We start from the raw sequence: 21,593 nt of genomic DNA, 5'->3' as shown, positions 1-21,593 counted from the left end.
AGAGTGCAGTAGTGGATGACGGGCCCAATCCTGTAAGTCTTTAATCAGGCATATCTACTGCTAGAATTTTGTTTCAGTAAGGACTGAAAAAGGACTTTGAGGAATGGGCCTATTATCTGTAAAGGGTAAACAAATGAGAAGGAAACATCACAACCAATTAATGCAGTATATTCACTTCAACAATGTTGCTGTCACACAAATTCCTGGAGTAAAATTTTACTGTTATCTGCCAGTGTAAATCCAGAACTAACTCAACTGGAGTTCCAGATGTACACCAGGGTAACTTCAATATTCAATAAAGTTCTCTTGATTTACACTGGTGGGCAAACAAGAATAGTATTTCCCCGAGGCGCTCTGCATTGTTATTCAGGGTTGAAATCACAACAGCTGACTTCAAGCAGTTAATTCTCTGGAGGCCATACAACTACTCTAGATACACAAACATAAGCTTTTTTATTATGCAAAACATTATTCTCAATGGGCCAAATTCAGATCTAGTATAAGTGACTATTCTTTAACTGGTTTCAATGGAGTTGGACCCACTTTTGTCATCAGTGACTTTGGCCCAATAATGCTATCTTTTAAAAGCCTTTTGATTTACTATCTTTGCTCAGGCTCTTCTGTTGAGACAGTTTTGTGTGTAAACCATTTAAAATAACTCAGGGAAACATTATGTTCACATTTTTGAAAGATAAAACCAGACTAAACCTGTCCAGCCATTGGTGGTCCCTAATTCCAGAGACCACTGAGTACAGTTAATTGTATTAGCTTCAGGTTGTGGTAAATGCAGCTACTCAATTCCACCAATATTTCAGGTAATAGCACAGTCTCCAGGGGTTTCCTACTAGAACTCTCGTAATTTTTTTTTTGGTAAGATTTTGCTGATTGGAAGATGTGAACTCCCTTGGTACTTTGAGCCTGGAAGTACTGAGATCCCAGCGAATGAAACCTCAAACACATGAGGCTCTGTCAAAATGTCACTTAGCTAAGAGTATGGTATGTTTTTGTATATGATAAAAATCCACCCTCATACTTACCACTGTCTTCAATTCGTAGATGGAACCTATTAGCCACAGGGGCTATTGTGTAGGAAGTAACTGGGCTATAGCCATGGTCATAAGCCCACTTAATCAAATTCTCATGAGATGAGGGAATATCAGGTATTACTAATTTAGTCATAATCATAGATCGTTCCGTTTCTTTTCCAAAGCCAATACTGTTTGGTGCCTGCACATAAAACAGAAATAGATTGGTTCGTGAATTGGCACTTGAAGCTTTTTCCAGTCATAGAAAAATGAATTGAAAAATGCGAAAGAATAACATTTATTGCATTTGGTTTGTCAACATAGTTTACCCTTTCCTACTAAAAGTTCACAGGGACAAACATATGACCCTTAATATAACCATATAATTTTCAGACCATGAGTTGAGATTAGCCATAAATTGAGGTGAACCACAATAAGAGACCTGATTTTTTCAAATGTCCATCTTACCTCACTAATCACTACGGGGATGGTTGTCATTGTAATTATGTAAGCAAAATCTTCATTGTACCACTAGTCCGGTCTCCTGCACAGTATGGCAGCAATGAAAAAGGCACAGCCTACGACCCAATCCTTTATGGTACAGCTGCACATCATCTATTCCACCTTAGAAGCCAATGGGACTTGAGGACACAGAGACCCAGATCCTCAGAGGTATTTATGCACTAACTCCCATTGAAATCAGCTGGGCCTCAGTGTCTCACTAGAAGAGGCTCTTAGAAATTGATCCTCCGAAGTACCGAATACCTCCTGCAAAATGCTGAGCATCCTCAAATATCACTGTACATTTTTCAGTCACTGGAAATCTAGAGTACTCAGCATCTTTCAGGACTATAGCGAGCTATAAGACATGTTTAAAAAATATATATAAGTACAATGTATATTCTCATAAATACAACTTGTGCATAACTTGATAAGCTACAATACGAAAAGTATGTACACAAATAAATTCATAGTGATATTACACAACAATTCTCAGCTGATTACAGATGTCAGTCATCTTTCATTTTATTATAAATAATTATGCTAAATTTCAAAATCTCTCATTTAAATCTGCAAGTCAAGGGGATAAAACAAGCATCTCTAGCTGTCACAGGGTCCATCATAAAATATTTGCTGTTATTCCACTTTAAATTTATTTTAAATATTTGGCATCTTGGGTTTAAACATATATTTGCACAAAGTTCAGTTCTGTAACAATCACTTTAACTACAGACCAAGCTGAATGTAATAATAATGTCCCATAGAGAGGAAAATGGACCACTTTTTAACAACTGCTGCTATGTGCCTGCAGATCATACTATTTTCATGCTGCACAAGAAACACTTTCATTTCCATGCCTGATTATTTTCTCTATCATATATGCTGCATTTTTGCTAAAATCCCCATTTGTTTCCCATTTTGTTCGCTGTCAACATGACCAAATCTTAATCCTTTCCCACTGTAGGGCTTTAAAAGATTTACAATGCTGATCTGTCTTTGCCAGCTTGCTGCAGGACAGTTGTCATATCTGCCTGCTGCTTCAGATCAAGGTTCAAAGAAATAAATTTCCTCTTAATGTGTCACCAACCAAGTTTTTGGACAAGGAGATATGAGTAGGTAGGTCTGTTGATAACCCTAAAGGTCCAATCTGACATTCTTTATACACAACTTCCAGAAAAGTTAATGGGAATTCATTATCAGGCTCTTTAGACATAAAATTTTGATATCTACAGTTAAAAGATCATACTATAAGCGCAAAGTATAATGAGAAGCGAGCCAGGTGATCTGTAGCCACAAAGTTTTCTGCAGCATTATCAATATAGGAAAATCCCTCAAGGAGGAGGAAAAAACAAAACAAAAAGGAAACAAGGGACATCCCAATTTTAGTGTCTCCTCTTAATACCTTGGTTCAAGTAATCTTTTACTTTTCAGCAGATACTAATCTGGATACAGCTTCATATACATTTCAAGTAAACATAGTTCTGACTGGCTGGAATGACTATACTGCCCCAAATTTGCCGTATTTTCCTTTCTGTCCTCACTTTTTTAATTTTGTTGTTAGGACAACACAGCCGAACAAATATTATTGTCATAACTGGCACTGGCCAATTTTAGGATTTGTTTGCACCTCTCCATTACACACTGAACCTGCACACCTTCACTCCTGTGCATAAACCCACCGAGACTAAGTGTAGTAACAAAGGTTGGCAGAATTGGGCAATTCATTTGTATGCACTGTCAACATCCTGGTTCACACCTCGAGGACCCATATTCATAAACCATTGTGTTAGACCTAGAAAGCTATTTACATATTTTCCAGATGTTGTTGTGAAGATGTAACAGCAGTTTCCTCTGGTAGGTTCCAGAATTTTTTTCTCCTTTATACTTGGCAGGCACCCCAAAACAAATACACAAACACAGCTACCCCAAATGCAGTCTGAAATGGAGACCATTTCAGAACTTGGCATCATTTATTGTACTTGGTTATTTTTTCTTATCTAAAGCACAGTCCTAACATTTCTCCAAGCATTTAAATCATTTGGTTTTTATCCTACAAGAATTTTGCACTTATATATGCTAAAATGAACGGGAGATAATAGAACTTGGCAGTACATTGTATTTTCCTCACCCACAGCACAACCTATAGTTTTGCAAAACTTGGTATGCTTGAATGGAGTGGTTAGAATGCCAGGCATTCCAAGTGGTGTTCTAAATGCGAGACAAAAAATAATTTGCATTAATCTACCCAGGTACAATACCAATTCAAATACGTAATGCTGTACAAAATGGGCCAAATTCAGCCATGGTGTGAGTGGAACTGTGCCCACTTACCTCAGGCTGAATTTGGACCATTGTACACTATAATTTTGTAATTCCTTTTTTCATACGAAATACATTACTGGTTTGTAGTATTTAATCAAAAATCTCATGAGCATAGCAAGACGTGGGATGGACTAGATGACCTAATTGGTCTTTCCATCTCTAATGTCTATGAGTCTGGACCTTAAACTCCCTTCCCTGGTTTAGAGGCAGCTTAGTATTCACCTTTCACTGTTTGCCAATACTTTCTCCCAGGACAATTGTGATTTGTGCTGAGGGCAAGAAGTTAGGAAAATTCAAAAGTGTGGAACTGATTCAGCTAGTAAAAAAAGAACATAATGAAACATTACCTAATTGTTTTGTAATGTTTTTACGCAATATCCAAAATTGGGCTTGGAAAGAACTTCATCTGAATAGAGGAATAAACACAGCCCAATTCTTGGATGAGCACTGTAATGTACAGTCTTCTTGAATGATATGGGGACATTCAGTTCTTTCCCCCCATAATTACTGTAGGCCAAGGATGTATATTCAGAAAGGGATGCATTTTGAATGACACAATGGAGGAAATATTTGCCCAAGAACTTTAGCATGGAAATAAAAATGATCTGATGTCCTAATCTTTCAAAATGTAATATTGTTTCCTGTTTTTGTTATGCTAAATGAGAAACATTACATTGTGTCATCCACTTAGCCAGGATAGACATGGATGTTGTCCCTAGCTCTGTTTGCCAGAAGCTGGGAATGAGCAACATGGGATGAATCACTTGATTACCTGTGCTGTTCATTCCCTCTGGGGCACCTGGCATTGGCCAATGTCGGAAGACAGGATACTGGGCTAGATGGACCTTTGGTCTGACCCAGTATGGCCGTTCTTATGTTCTTATGAAATAATACATTCTATCTTTTCTATTGAATATGTAATTGAACTATAAAAAGGGACCATTTTAATAAAAATCAATAATCTTGCTTTGTGCTCTTAACACCTAATAAACATTTGAGACATTTTACCGTCCTTTAGGATTTCATATCACAGCAAATACATAAGCCACAAATGGCAATTTTTTCAGGTAGCTACATGCACATGCAATTTAGGTTCTAGCTGCCTATGAGCATGCAGTGGATTTGCTCTCAATTCTACAGCATGCGAAAATACTCCTTCAAAAAGGCATCATCCCAGTTTATGCCTAAAACATTCAGTAGCAAATTCTATGCAGTAATCCTGAATGAGAATTTAAACTTTTTTTTGGGGGGGGGGTGTCCCTGTGTTTACAGATGTGCTAAGCTCAGTAAACTAAGCTTGGGCTTTCCCTTACTGCACATGACTACCCAGGGCACACTTTACCCTTCCACACACTGGCATGGGAGGGGGATTTTGAGATGTCACAAAGGATAACTTTTCCTTCCATAGCCTGAGCATCCCTCCTGTTTTCCCTTTACTCCCCTTACCCTCAAGACCCTGCACCCTGCCTACAATCCTCCCAGGAGATCTAGATTCAGCTCTCTCCAGGGCCTCTAGTACTGCTCCCAAATCAGCAAGAGAGGAGAGCTGCCAAGCAAAGTGATGTTCTTATAAATGCACTACAGCTCACAGAGTGTCCTGCAGTTAGCGTGCAGCACTTAACCATTAGGACATAGGTCTGGCTCCCAACAAAGATATCTTTTATTTAGCTTATTAAGCTAAACAGAGAGCATGCAACATAACTAATCAAACATGACAGATATGGGCCACACTGTTTATATGGTCAAGATCAATCTATTTTTCCCTAGGGAAAGCTCATTAATATGTTCTCAACAGATATGGTGCTGAGCCATAGAATATGCATCAGGTGTCTTTCTGAAATGGAACTTCCAGCTATGCCTAAATATGTATTTATGAGTCTAACTTCAGGTTTGAAAATGTTTGAAACCTTGTATTTGCAGCCAGAGCAAAGGTGAGGGCAGTCTGACCAAACACTATATGTGGGTAGAAATGAAGCAGAACTAACCAGTTCCCACTTCTGTAGGAGATGTGGGTGTGTTACTTGTAGTTAATGATTATGCATTCTGCTCTTGCAGGCATCTTGCCAACTTCTGAGATGAACTTATGAATTCATTCACTGAGGTACTGGCACATGAGAAGTGAATATTTTTTTCCAACGTGTAAGGAATCTGCATACATCTCATGGGTGTCAGATAAGTGGGAGGGATTTACGTTCTATTTAGCAGCACCATCCACTCCTGGCCCAAATGTCACCAGCTGCCAGAAGAGTTCTTCTGTGTATGTGTTCCTCTGTATATATGTAGAGACTTCTGAATGCTACTTTGTGAAAAGTGCTAATAACCCAGGGATGTTAGCTAAGAGGGAGAAGACATTGTACTCTAACTCATTCACATAACATATTAGCTATTAACAGCATTTTGCTTCTTGAAAAATTAAAAAAATGCATTAACTTACAATCACTTCCAGTTTTCCCTGAACATCATGTGACTTGATAACCCAATTGACAGACTTTTTACACTTGAGGATAAGTATGAGGTCCCTGACAAGCATGACGTCTGGTTGAGATGGTCTAATGTCAATGATTATATCCACCTGGAAAGCACTGTATGTGGAAAATAAAGGCAAAGTAAGACCAGAATGCCAGAAATTTTCAGCTATCAAACTTCTTCCAGTCCATCATGATTCCAGTGTCTGGCCAGCTGATTAAAATCCTGGAGATCATCCCAGGCAACACAACATGTGCAAAACAGATTGTTACTTCACACACACTAAAATGATTTTACATAACAGAATCAAGTGCTTTTTCAGACTAATAATTATTGTTCAATATTTTATCTCTTATTTACAAAAAGTTTTTGTTACTTGTTCCAGCTGTTATTTAAGGTAGATTAAACTGAACCACTAGTAGTTTGCTTTATACAATATTTTTTTCCTCATTTCAACAAAACAACTCTTAAATATACAGTTATTTCAGTTTTCCATGGGTATAGATATATTAAAGATCAAAAGATCACCCCATCGTACCAAAAACCAAAATAAACTAGGCAGGTTCAGCAACACAAAAAAGTACAAATAATGTGTTTTAGTAATATATCTGCTCTTAAAATTTTGCATGCGTCGTAGAATTATTATACTATCGTGTTTAGTTTCCAAATACTTCTGGATATATAGTTATTTAAAAACAAAACAAAACACAGACATCCAACCTACTGATTGCTGGAAAATTGAGGAATACAATCCAGATTTTTAACAGCACAGTAAAATAAGTAGAGCAAGTGGATTTTACCCAGCAATAACATTTCCTCATGCAGAATATAAATTCAACAGAAAATCTTCATTTCCATCATGATTTTACCAAGTCGTAGACCATAAAAGTATGCTTGTTGCCAATTAATGGGCCTCAACTAAACTTTGCATTTTGATTTAATATCTCAGGGCCTTTGTCTTATCTCCTGTAGTTATGCACATGTCCCTCTTAGTTCCTGTTGGTTTCAACATGGGCAGCATCTGGGCATATAACAGGATTGAGGCAGGTACTGAATTAGTACACTTCTTTTTTAATCTTAAATTTTACTAGTACATTTAAACTAAGAAACATCTGCAGTTTAAACATTTGAAAAGTAAACTCCCATTATGCACTTTCAGTCAAAACCAAGACCCAGAGCTCCACCCAAGCAGAAGGCTGTAAGTGGGTATCTCCACAGGAGACCAGTGGTGGCAGTGATGAAAAGGAACTGCTCCATAGAAGCTATGCTTCACCACAATGGCTGAAGTAGCCCTTTACTGTCCCAGCTCATGCCATGCAGCAGCAAATCCATGGGCCCTACTCTGCCCTGCTTCTGTCATGACCCCACCCTCCCTCAAACTCCCAGGCACTGCTATTTAAGGAACTCCTGCAGAGCTGGGTTCAGCAACATGCTGGGTGTGTGCATCCCCTGTGTAGCCCTCTCCCAACCAAACTCCTTTGTATAATTGAGGTGTACCAATTCCACTGCCAAGGAGCTGGATTTGCTCTTAATGAAATTATGACAAAATTGGGTAACTCAGAGAGATCTGCCTGGTCTCTTTGGTAAGCAGACATTAGTCTCTTTCCATTATCTTTGAGGAATACACACTTCTACTGGTGCCTGTGGAAAAGCTGCACTGCTATGCTGACAGTGAAATACAGATTTTATGTACAATAACAATACTTAGCACCTATATAGGACTCTACAGGTGGGATTTTCAAAAATGCTCCACATTGGCCTAACTCTGCTTCCATTGAAATCAAGCAGAGATTTACCATTGACTCCACTGAGACCAGTTAGGCTACAAGTTAGTACTCTTTCAAAAAAAAACCCCAAAAAAACCCACAACCCGCACCCCAAAACTTTCCCTACATCTTCATGGCATTTTAGCTAAGCTTAATACCCTTGACAGCAATACTGTGAGGAAAACTGAGTCACAGAGGTTAAATGATTTGGCAAGTGATTGATAGTACCGAGATTACAATTTGGGAGTGCTCGCTACCAGATGATACTCATTTCTTTGTGCCAGCTGGCTCCTCTTGAACACTTCAGGCCAGACTCTGCCACCCTTACTCTGTGAGTAGTCCCACAACTTGAATAGGAGTTCTGCCTGCAGAACAATGGCAGTATATGGCCCACGGGAACTACACTTTACTTTTACAGTCCAAACAGGAAAATGAATGTATCATTTTGAGGCAATCCAGGGTCCTGCTCCAATATCCTTCTTGTACTAAATATCTCAGATTTCTACCTAATTTAAAGCAGAACAGGTCTGATTCTTCACCTCTTTCTTATAATGACCAAGAAGTCCCATTGATTTCATTTTTGACAGATACTAGGATTTTTACTTTAGTTATCTAATCCTCACAAGTTTACTTTATAACTTAATTTGTGGACACTTTACCTGTAGGGATTGGAGTTTGGAGTGATTAATTCAATTATATGAACCTCTCTTTCTTGGTCTGTGGCAGACATAAGGCACCCATCCGCTGTCTTTGGTTGTAGATATCCCGCAAGGTAATTCAGAGAGAGGAAATTCTTTTCTATGTTGCATGTGGGAGGAAAAACTTGATCTGGGGAAAAAAAGTATACACATATGCCCTGAAATATATATATACCCGACCCAACACACACACACCACTTAAATACAACACTTCCTTGTAATCCTGATATAAGTATACTTACTTACGTAAGTATGGATGATACACCAACAATCTTGAAAAAAATGGTGTTACCGTTCTAACAATATAGGACATCTCTGAAGCAAAAGCTATAAATAATTTATAATTGATAGTTTCCATTTACAACACACAGACATCTGAAAACAGGTGTAGTAAATTACAGGTGTAGTAAAGGTGATAGCTGAAAAACTTTCTTCAGAATGAATAAAAGTACAGTTAATCTGGTGCACTGTGTTTAAAAAAATATTTCTTCTGAATGTAATTCACAAAAAATATTTAAAAGGGATACCTTCAACTAGGGTGACCAGATGTCCCGATTTTATAGGGACAGTCCTGATATTCAGGGCTTTTTCTTATATAGGCGCCTATTACCCCCCACCCCCATCCCGATTTTTCACATATGCTATCTGGTCACCCTACTTTCAACATAAAAGCTAGACTTCCTTCCTTCTGAATTTTTTTTAGTCATTAGTCATAACATCCAAGGTTAATATAAGTGAAAGAGATCAGATATTTTCTCTCTCTATTTTCAGTTTTCTTACTTTGTGTGTTTGACCATACTTTGTATATAGTCAGTTTAATTGTTGATTATACTGATATACCCATTTCCCTTGTTTGTATACCTTTCATACAGCAAGAGGGAAAACTGATTATAAAGTCACAACAGATAGGTTCAACGGCAAATGTGGTACCTGAAACTACTATACTTCATTTTATTTTTCTTTAATACTGCTGAGATTTCATGTTGATGGTGGCCCTTTGAGTCTGTGATGCAAAACAACAGAAGCAATAGTTTTTGGGGCCAGATTTTTAAATAGGGCCTGTAAAATTGCATTCAAAATACCAGTATTTCCATAATAATACTTTGCATTTCTGTAGGGCCTTCCATCCAAGGAATTGAAAGTGCTTTTACATAAGAATTAATCTTCACAATATGCTGTGAAGCAGTTATCCTCATTTTACCGATGGAGACACTGTGGCACAGAGGTTTTAAGTGACATGTCCAAGGTCATACAAGAAGTCAGTGGCAAGGACAGGAATAAAACCCCAAACTCCTATCTATCCCTTTGCTCTAACCACAAGATTATCCTTCCAAAAATCAGTAGCATGATGAACAGCTACTTAGTTTTCATGAGCAAACTCAGGATATGGTACAGTCAAAATTGCACAACAGACTTAGAAACTGAGCTAAGACCACCTGTAACATTTGGTTCTCTACGTTATGGCTGACACATCATCCTTCAAGTGACTTCTAGTTTGGTACATAACTTCATATAGAGACTCCTGCAATCCCTAGGCATAGTGCAACCAGCTAAGATGGCTCCTTTTCCCAACCCTGCACAAAACGGTCTTTGAATACTCACTTTGCTTCCTCCTCTAGAAAATCTTTCTATCAAAACTATATGAGACTACAATTATGCAAGCTGCCCAACAGAGCACTCCCCTAACATCTGTTATGTGCCCGGCCAGATGATGAGCTCTGAATGCAGCTGCAATTCTGCCAACTCCTCCCACGTAGCAGCGGATGGAAAATGATCTGTACTGAACTCAAATAAATGATATTTAACCCTCAGCAGCAGCACTGTAATACATTTCATGCCATAAAATAATTGCCTCTCAGTAGGTCATGGATGATCACCACATGCTTTATATCATTAGCCACCGCAAAGAGCTTGATTCCTGTTCCTGGCATCTTCATTAAGTGTTTCTAGAATTTTCAATCAATCAGTCTGTTTCTCCGGCTGCCACTGGTACTGAGACTCCTCACACTGGGCCTCTTCTCGATAGTATACGCTCCCTCTGCTCTTCATTTTAACTCTCTCTCACTGGCTATTTGACGTATACGTGTAGTTTTTCTTTTTCCTCCTCATAAAAACTGTTTACTCTTGCCACTGCTAATTTCCAAGACACTGATTGTAACAGAAGATAAAAGGAACCCCATTCTGTCTGCCCTTGGTCATTACTTTCTAGTTGTTTGAGAGGGGGAGTTTAAGGTTTTAATAATCTATTTAATTGGTGTTTAAAAAATGATTTATGGAGTGGTTGGTTTACGGCCTCTCCACCTTCCTGTAATCTCCAGACAATAATACTATGGAATTTGCTGTAAAATATGCATGGAAGAATACATGATAGGGTATCTGGTCAGAATATACAGATGCCTTGAAACCAATTTGCCGAAGTGTACCCACTGGAGTTCTGCAATGTAGCTGGCAGATGCTTCATCTTCAGAGCCTGCCAGATTGCTTGGATTAAGGTGGAATATTGTACATCGGGACCTGTAGTTCTGTGGGCAGCACTTCCATTTTAAAGATAAGGGAGGCTGCATTCTGCTACATTCTGTATGAACTGGGTGTTACCCTTGGGTTCTTGGCCAATGTGACCTTAAATTGGACACAATTTAGTGCTCCTCACTTAAGAGCATTAGGAACCATTACTTGTATCACCTTTCCATGATAAACCACTGTTTAGAATTCAGCTGTAAAAATTCCGTCCAACTGGAACTCGCCTTTCAAAGTCTAAGTCTGGTATAAGGGAGAGGTTTGGGATTTCAGCCCAGGAGTAAGCAGAGGAATCTCTCTGTCACTCATGTTGGTGGTCTAACTCATTTCTTTGCACACTGCTATTCCAGAATGTTGAAGAGAGCACAGAAGTCTCAGCTTTAAAATGGTATCCAGGGCCGGCTCCAGGCACCAGCTTCTCAAGCAGGTGCTTGGGGCGGCCACTCTGGAGAGGGGCGGCAGGTCCAGGTATTCGGCGGCAATTCGGCGGACGGTCCCTCACTCCGCCTGGGAGTGAAGGACCTCCTGCCGAATTGCCGCCGCAGATCGCGATCGCGGCTTTTTTTAGATCGCGATCGCGGCTTTTTGTTTTGTTTTGTTTTTTGTTTTGTTTTGGCTGCTTGGGGCGGCCAAAACCCTGGAGCCGGCCCTGATGGTATCAAGGAGAATTTAAAACTACTGTGGAGATTTTGTTCCCCAGCAGGGAGGAGTTTGGAGGGCTCCTCAAAAGGTGGGGTGAGAAAGGGGCAGGCCAGGGAGAAGAGAGGTGAATGTGAATTCAAGCAGTAACCCCAAAACTATTAAAACGATTCAGTACAAAATTCTGTAGATTAATTAGCAAAAGCTTGAATATTAACTCAGTGAAATATATAAAGCAGTAACCCTGCAAACCATGTGGTATAGCACCACTTTATACCCACCACACCTATCACTGACAAAGAAATTAACTACAGGGCAGGTACCCAAATATTTATGGAGCTTATACTCACAGGATTTCTGAACTAAACAACAAAGCCATCAACTGTAGTAAATGGTTGGAGGAACAATTAGTATCTATAGTAATAACAAATAGCCTGTTGCATGCTAACGAAACTTGGGCCCCGTCCTACATAGACATTTCAGCACCTGCACCAGCAATGTCTGATTACATTTTATCCCATAAGCATTTTGTACAGTCTGTGTCCTAAAACATACATGTTTTGTCATAATAGGTTATCCTAACTTTTGCAGGACAAAGAATTGCTGTCATCAAATCTGTATCAATAACATCCTTTTAAATATCATTAAAGGGATTTCTCCTTGTGTGTGCCTGGCTGAGGTCTTGTATTGAGAATAGTTCCACTGACAGGTCCCTCAAACAGAATCCAGTCTCACTCTCTGAACTCCGATAACCGTGATCAGACTGTTCTCCACTTCAGTTCTTTTCGGAGTCCCTCTTCATTTTACATAGTAACATCGTTTCACATATATTTCCTTGGCCCAGGATTTCAGTGCAGTCTGTCTAATGTTCTGATTATGCCCATCCATCTGATCTCTAATCAGCCAGTTCCATTATATCCTTGAGGTATGGCATCCCCATGATTTGTATGCTCCTAGCCCTGACCTGGTTTGCTAGATTTCCACTTCCCTTCAGCAGCCATTCCTTGCTTCACCACTGTTTTCTTAGAACAGCAAAGTTAGAAGTGATTTTGTCCTTGGAAAGAGCTTTCTTCTTCAGGTGCCAGTCTCTCCCCCCTCCCCACCCCGCCCATGAACTGAATTTTCTGTTCAAGTTTATTCACAGTTAGGGCCTGAGCCTCGAAAGAGCTGAGCTCTTCCTGGACCAGATTCTGCCTCCTTTACTCATGTTGAGTAGTACCATGCTATGTGAAGTCCTTTTGAAATCAGGTACTACCCAACACAGGTATAGGTGACACAATCAGGTGCCCTAATTCATGCCAAGCACAATTGACTCTCACTGGAGCCAGTGGAAGTGGAGGGTGCTTAGCACTTTACTGGAGCCAGTGGAAGTGGAGGGTGCTTAGCACTTTACAGGAGCCAATCATCAGCTTGCAGGCTGGGCTCTGGGCAGCCTAACCTTTGTTTCAAAAGCCTGACACCTCTCATTCAGTGTATGTTGCATTTTGGCCAATTCAGTATTTTGTTTCTCAGCAATTCCCTTATTAAACTTGCAAGGAGGGATACTGCAAAGAGATACTGTGTGCAATCTTCTTGCCATTTGACTGCTGTGGTACATACTCTGAAGGAATCTGATTTTTCTCTCTTCTGCCCATTTGAGGACTCAAGTCTCAACTTGCCAGGAGTTAAAAGACGTTTGAATCTAAAACCCAAATAGGGGTTACAGTTCAACTTGTTTGTAGAAACTCCTTGAAAAAGTGTCGATCTTGGTTGCTTGCCAAGCCCAATCTCGTGTGGTTATTCCTAGTTGAATTGTGGTGTTCAACATTTTTGTAGCTGTAGCAAGCTTCTTATATATTTAACTGCTTATCTGATTGGAGACTTGCAGATCAGCCTACAAAATTCAGTCCGATTTTTGAAGTATCTAATTAATCGTTCATCTCTACAGCATACAGACAACTACCACTAACGTACATATGTTCCAAGAACAGCAATGAAGGCAGTTCAGTTTAATAAACTAATAAATATATTTCTGAATGACCCTCTGGCATTAAAGTCTTAGACTGGTGCCAAGTAGAAAAGAAATCAAACAGGGGAATCCCTGCAGAAATTTGGCAGGTTTTGGATAAAACCAACAGGCATGTTCTGATTTGTGGGGGCAAGACTCATGCTTCAGGAAATAAAGTGATCACATGCAGGCGCTTGGGAAAGCATGTTTTCTCCACATAGTCTTGTGTAACTGGCTAGGCGAATAACGCAGCAGTTTCGTCTTCTCCAGCATTACTGCAGGAGCACTGCTGAATTAGGTAGCCCACTGGTTCTGGTAAATGCTATATTTCTAATACTTGCTGGAGTTCGCTAAAATTTCCCACTGATTTCTACTGTTCCCAGTCATAGTACCGTAAGGAGCCTCATATTGCTGGATAATATTCTGTGCCAGTTTTACAATACCTGGGCACTAACAGTTGTGCTGAAGCCTTCACTTTGAATCTCTGGACTGTGCTCAGTCTGTATCTCAATATTATTTACACTGTGTTTTGGTACCAACATTGTTTTGATCTACAACTCTGATTATGCCTTCAGAGCACTAAATAAAGAGAGAGTTGCAGCAAGTTAGTGAATGACTCTTGACTTTTTCTGATGCCAAATATGCATGCAGAATACACTGGAACCCCTCCACCTATCCTCCAGGCCTGCATGAAAATTGTCCCTCCCTGGAAAGCTGCACTCAGTAACTCCCCACCCTCTTTGTGAAGATGTAGGGCATTATGGCCAGACAGCACAAAAAGGCTTTCAACTGCCTTTGTAAGTGGTGAGAATTTCCTGATGGGCTAACTGAATGGGTACATGCAGTAAGTATGCTGCAGGTCAGCACCATACAGCAACTCTCCTGAACTGACTAACTCTCAGAGTGCATCAGAAAAAAGGCAGCTGGAGAAAAGAGTTCACATTCTTTTAATTCAGGCTGAATCCTTGAGGCTACAAAGTACACGTGTCCAAGTTGGGGGCTACTTATCTTTCAAAATGGTAGAAGGGAACAATTCTTTGTGCAAAGCACTCTAGTCCCTGTCCATTTCTTGGATTAAAGCAATAAACAGAGAAAAAGCTCAGTGACTTTCTGGCTAGCAAAAATAAATCCCACTCAGCCTCAGTTTCTGAGGATCAATCCTTTCAATGAAGAGTACAGGCTACCTGATTAGTCAGCACGATTCATTTACCCTTTTAGAAAATGCGACTTCTTAAATATTTGACTCCTCTAATGGATTCTGGGCAAAATTTCCAAACTTGGCTGCCTAAAATAAGGCATCAGAATCCCTACATAGGAACCTAACTCCATGGCCTGATATTCAGACTTGTTGTTCCCCTCCCCCCACAAGCCCCTTAACCATGTCTCCATTCTAAAATATTGAGCATTATATTTCATTATTAAGACACAGAACGTAAAATACAAACTATAATGCGCCGCATTCTCACCATCCTGCTATAATGCCCTCCCTGTTCTGTTTAAAAAATATCCTTACCTTCTCCCACTTTGATGTAAATGTTTCTCGATATTTTGAGTTCAGTGAAAGACGTGACTGCTCGATATTCCTTTTGGGCCCACTGTAACAGATGTTCATTTCCCTGAGGGAAAGGCTTTTCCTTGGTTTCTGTTGCCAAGGAGAAATTTCCCTTCTCAAATTGAACAATGGAACCTGGAGATACCTGATGGGAACAAAAATGTATTTTTAATATGACACATTTACCTAGTACAGAAGTATAATTTTTTTAAAAAAGCCATTTAATCTGTCACACAGAAATCTGTTCATTGCAAGTGATGAAGTGACATGTGCCACCACTGCTCTTAACTGAAACTTTGCATGTTTTAAAATCTGCTTAACAGACAATTTTTAAAAACGGTTTAGACACCATGTAATCATTTTAAATATCACATGATCAGAAAGAACACAAAGTCATGCTTGTCCAGGTTAGCCGAAGATAATGGCTGAAAGCCTCACCAGATGAGAACACCTTATTTTATTAAAGAAAAACTCATTTTGTTGCTTTCTTGACAGGAGCATGTGTCTGGAGGCTTGAAATGTCTGGTCCAAAATGTAAGAGGAATCATACACCTTTAGAAAAGAGCTTACAAATACACTACACTATCTGAGGCCCTGATGGGCAACCTAACATCTCACTCATAACCACTTTAAAAATAATGAAAACTGAGGAATAGTGCATGTCACTATAATGAGGATATGTGCAAAAGACTTGGGATATTCAAATATGTCGGCTGCAGAAACAGAACGGAGTGAAATGAAGAATGAGAGCCAAATAATTCTTAGTCGTGTCATGGTAAGGCCAAGCAACCCCAAGGACTTTGGTGGAGTGGCAATGGAGTCAATCTGGAGCAGGTGAGATCAGAGGGCCAGATTCTCCCCTACACTGGGCTGCTTTCTGCCATACTGGTGGTGAAAAGCAGCCCTAAATCCAGCATTACAGCCCAAGGAAGATCATCCCAGTCCAGGGGGATCATCTGGTGGCACAGAAGGCTGTCATATTGATCCTTTGGGGCTGGCCACTGGCAGCTAGTGTAATTTAGAGCATCTGTAGGTGGTTCTAATGTACATGTTTGGACTGGATCAGCGCACAGCTGGCTCAGGATTCGAGGAGCTCAAACAGCTAAAAGTCATCAATCCTAGACTGTATTTTGTGCTCGTTCAATGTGACTGATGATTGGGGCCTGATATCTGCTCCACGTGGTCTAGCAATGTTGGTCCTTCAAGTCCTGGTTTCAGCAGAGTCTATCCAGTCAAGTCTAATGAGAACAAGAAAGGGGGTGAGGGGGAATACAGGAAGATTGATAACTTTTCTTTCATGTTGTGATATCTCAGTTCAAAAAGGATTACAGCCTAGGAAATTTCCTTCTGTGGGAAAGCAGGAAACTCACTGATGCTGGAGCAGAGCAAAGCAATGATAAGGGGAAAGAGAGAGATTTAAGATTTCTTCAGACTGTATATTTTCCATAGCAGTATAAAAAATGTTTGCAAGGATATACTACTCAAGTCCTGTTATACCCTAGATAATTAAATCAACAGGCCATTGGTCCAAATAATCTGTTCTGAATGAAAACACTTTGCTGAATTAATCCCAGAAGACCTAGACATGTCTTATAACAACACTGGATGTATGGCTATGCATAAAGCTGAGCTGCAATTACATTTAAACAAAGATTTAGATGGTGGCAGTATGATCAAGCCCCAGCCCGGGAGGGAGATGGTGACTCCAGAAGTCTCCTCACTGCTTTGAAGGAGTAAATTGCAACAGGTCTACCACAGTCTATCACACACTCTGGTGCTGCAGAGAGTGTTGGTGGGGATAGGAGGTGTAGAGTCTTGACTCCGCCCCCTGCCCATCCACCATGCATGATTGGGGGAGGGGTAATGTAGCTGCTGTGCAAAGCTGGAAGTGGCAGTATGATGTACCAGTGCAAGGGAGAAAGGGGGTGCACTTTTCTGGCTTACACAAGCAAACAAAACAGGCCACACTCTTGCACCAAGAGAACAGATATTTGATCATTCATATTGCTGCAACATGAACATCTTTTTACTGCATTTCATCCTGCACTCTTCTTTTGATGGAATGTACACGCAGTCTGGTTTTGAATTGCAAGTCTAATGAGACTTCAAGCATTATAATCAGAGCAATGAATAAACATCATAATCTCTAACCTATCCTGCGCATTATTTATGCACATGCTTCTTCAGAATAATAGCTATTTACATCTGTCTAGATTATAAACAGCAAAATACATCAACAATGAGTTCATCCAAGGGAATAAACTAAAGTCGGTTATTTTTACAACATTAAGCATCCATCATTGCAAACCAACAGCAACTCGTTATTAACTTTACTGGAGCTATTGTTAAAAGTACTAGTTTGGGACATTGTAAACCAACCTGCTTAGAAAATACAAATGCCCATCAAAGCTGAGAAACAGCTTGTATGTTCTAGCATGTTAAACTCTTCTAAAGTTCTTTCCTACATCCACTGATATTTGTTAGTATTATCAATCATTTTTTGCGAGGACACACTGCACAGATCACATAAACTTCTCTTTTTTGAAGAGAGAAGACCCTTGTACTTCAAAGTTCATTTTGACCAGACCTGTCACAGAAAACAGCTTAGGAATCCTTTATCCCTTTGCCAGAATAGTTTTAAAGTTTAGACTAACATCTGTTTCAACTCTGGATGATCTTTATTTGTTGCTGTTCATATGATTATCATAAAATATTTTCATAAAAAGATTATATTCAGCACAACATAAGATACACGAGTTTAGCACATTTCTGAAGCAAGAAAGTAAACTCTGCATACCATAGGAAAAAAACAGTGAGGGACCAAAACACTCTGTCTAAAATGTATTTGACAATTATGGCTTGATTTTCAGAGATGTTGAGCACCTGTATGTCCCCATTAAAGTCTGTCTACAGTAGGATAACCCCCATTCTATGGTTTTGGGAAAAGGCAGCAACAAGTAGACATATCCTAAATAGAAAAGTACAATTTGTTTAAAGAATCAATCATTTTATAATGCAGATTTTGAAATCCACCTTAAATTGGGGCCAAACCCATTTCTGGAGAAATTCCAGTGTCTGTGATACAACTACACTATAGATTAATTTGACCCAACGCATCTCTAATGTATGTTCACATTGCATATTAAGGTGTAATACAAGGTGCCTTACAAGTTTTAATCTAGTTAGCACCGGTAACAATAGTAGCGATGACATGGTGGCACAGGTTTAGTGTGGACTAACAATCCAAATACATGCCTGCTGGGCCACAAACATTGCTGGAGCTGGGCCCCCAGACCCTGAATATTGCTGGAGCCCGGGCACCACGGGCCCATATAACTTGCTGCCCCTGCCATGTCTAACTGCATAGGTTTCCTCCTCAGAATTCATTTGATTTTCTATTTGTTTGCTAATTGAAACTTGAAAACGCTCTGAACATTCTTTGGCATGACAAATGTCTTCCTGTGGGAATGAAGCTGACAATAAGATCTAAAGATCCTGCCTCTTAGTAGGAACAAACTGAAGGACAGAAGGCAAAACAACTAGCAAATGTAAGGGTATATTATAGAGTGGAGATGTTAGATAGCTAATCAAACATCTTTAAATACACATTAAGCTCTCCGTTCACTTTTTAAAAAATCATGCACAAAAGTTTGCATATGAAATTTTGGTCCCACTACCAGATTTGAAAAAGAAAAGCAGAACTCTGCTTTGTCTGCCAGTGCTGGGATTTTTACTACAAGGACTTAAGGCTAGGTTAAGTGAGCCAACCACATTATTTTTTTTGGACTGGGTTCAACAAACTCTTCCAAAAGAAAGAAGAAAAAAAAAAGCAACCATCACTTTGTTTCAACACCTGCCTTTGTACATTAACTACTTACCCTACAGAACCAATCTCTCTGAAAGCAGCCTTACTCCTTAAAGCACCCAGGACACGCAGGTGCACTGAAATTAAAAGTACCTCATTTAATTAAAGATATTTATAGCATTTATCTGAGCGCTACACAGTTCAATTGGTTGGCTAGCAACACACCGTGTCAGGCATGCTATTGTCTTCTCACTCCATCTCCTTATTTACTTGGTGGCTTCATAGTCATAGGGTGGAAAAAGTATTCCCGCACACTCTCTCTTGCTGTTGCTTTTGATATGGTGATTTCTAATGCCCTCAGTACTGCTGCCACCTTTTCTTCTCCTGTTGAATGCACTGAACATTCTCAGGTGATGGAGTGAAGGGGAATTTCTCAAACTTGACACACTAAGTCTGGAAAAACAGTATGCAGGCCCAAAAGATACTGATGAGGAAGGTTACTAGTCAGAGAAAAGAAAGTGTTTCTAAGGGCTATTCTGCATTTCAAGTAAATGAGAAGGGCAGCTGCATCCTTTTCTCCATTCAATATTCTCATTCTCTCTCCCCTCCTCCCCCCAAATATCCATTCTTGGGGTTTGGAGAGAATTTCTACAGAAAACAAAAACTATTTAGGAAAAGATATTGTCTTACTGCACACTCCTATCCAGCAGCAGCATATTGGTCACAGAGGGGAACTCACACTGCAACAGGGATTTCCTTTCATTGTCCAGAGACAAAAAAAACATGTCCTTGATCCTAAAGAAGATCCTGTATATGTCTCTTAAGAGAGCTATGCAGACTTATAGAAAATGTGTCCTTGTAATGCTGCCAAGGTCCTTTTGTGCTTGACTTATCTTATGAGTGAGTGCTTATTATGCAAGTAATAGCGCCTCAGGGGCAACATTAACTTGAATACCCCATTTTAAACAATTTCATAAATATTCCATTGGTGAATGGGAACAGTTTACACATTCAAGATGGTTCCTTCTGCCCCCACACAGGTTAGTTATCTTAGTGGGAGATTATCTATATTAATCATATGTAGCTAGCCATGCATGTCACATTAATTTATCTGAATGGGTAACAATATTCTAAACTGACGTCATGTTTAAATTACACAACTGAATGCACATAAAGATCAACAAACTAAATAAGCCAGTTGAAGGCTTCTGACAAAGTCTACTAGAATTTTTCTAGGAATCTGTTTCTATTTAGTAGGAAGAAAAGAAGGAGAGAATTAAGATACAGACATGTAAGTCATTACAGCTGCCTGGTTTCCATTGGAATCGATGACTAACACACCCTGTAGTGATTTATTATTTCTACATTAATCACTAGGCTCAGTTAGTGGGATGCAGGAGCCTTCTCCCCATTCTGCAAACTTCCACGGGCTACAGCATCAGTTTCCTGTGGCATAGTAAACCTAGCCACTGAAGCAAGAGAAGAGGGGGAGGAGCCATGATGATACAAGGGAGGAGGATAACCCTGGATGCCAGCTCCACCCCTTCTAATTTCTCACTGGAAGAAGGTGGTGGGTGAAACTGCCATCTGGGAACACATTTCACTCTCCAATACCAATATGGCTGCTCCTCTTTACCTTCACGTCTTGGCTTAGTGTCAGGTGCATATATGGAGTGGCGGTCCTAAGAGTCAGGCTTCCTGTCACCTGGCATTAGCTGAGGGGTGGGACTTCCTATAAGAGTGAGCCTGCTTGACCAGTCATAGGAAGGGCAGAGACTTGAGGGGATACAGGGGAAGTAGGGATATGGTCAGGGGCTCTTCACACCAGCCATATGAAAAGGCCTGGCTATAGTATAAGGTAGGAGCTACAGCCTAAGAGGCCTGAAGAAATACCAGGCAGCAGGACCTAGGTTTTGGAAAGAACTGTTGAGCCCAGCAAGAGGGTGAAGTAACTGGAGTGGGAGAAAGCCATGTTTTGATTTAAGTTGACATTTGACGATATTGTTTTAATAAACTGATCCCAAGGAGTGTAACCTGACTCAAAAGCAGCTGGATGCAGAGTCCTGGAAGAAAACTGAGGCAGGATGCTAGATTGGGTAAAACCTTGTTATACTCACGCTGAAGAATTATGTGGCAGCATAGAGAGGCTTTTCCAAAGATTCCTGCCTGGCTCAAATCCAGACAAAGTGATACACAATATAGCTGAAAGGTGTTTGCATATTATAAAGTTCAGAAAAATATCTTGGGATGTCACTGGCACTGTAATATATAGATATGTTTGTCATGTGCTACATAATTGTGCAGCAGTTTGTGTA

The 21,593-nt window shown here is 39.9% G+C and overlaps 1 protein-coding gene across 5 annotated transcripts in view; it reads right to left on the bottom strand.

The window, feature by feature from the left end:
• Positions 1-21,593, bottom strand: part of LOC112109868 (transforming growth factor beta receptor type 3) — a 177,109-nt gene that overhangs the window by 31,629 nt on the left and 123,887 nt on the right. For all 5 annotated transcript variants that reach the window (XM_026655909.2, XM_026655905.2, XM_026655906.2 and 2 more), the window contains exons 5-8: positions 15,435-15,618; positions 8,740-8,908; positions 6,283-6,430; positions 1,038-1,227 (exon numbers count right to left, since the gene is read on the bottom strand). In XM_026655909.2, the coding sequence (XP_026511694.1) occupies positions 1,038-1,227; positions 6,283-6,430; positions 8,740-8,908; positions 15,435-15,618 (691 nt within the window). The remainder of the gene's footprint in view (positions 1-1,037; positions 1,228-6,282; positions 6,431-8,739; positions 8,909-15,434; positions 15,619-21,593) is intronic.

The sequence above is a fragment of the Terrapene carolina genome, unplaced genomic scaffold (genome assembly GCF_002925995.2).
Source record: "Terrapene carolina triunguis isolate 2854851 unplaced genomic scaffold, T_m_triunguis-2.0 Scaffold211, whole genome shotgun sequence".
Lineage (NCBI taxonomy): Eukaryota > Metazoa > Chordata > Testudines > Emydidae > Terrapene > Terrapene triunguis.
Note: the sequence above shows the minus strand (reverse complement) of the source record. Positions and strands in the feature narration are given on the sequence as shown.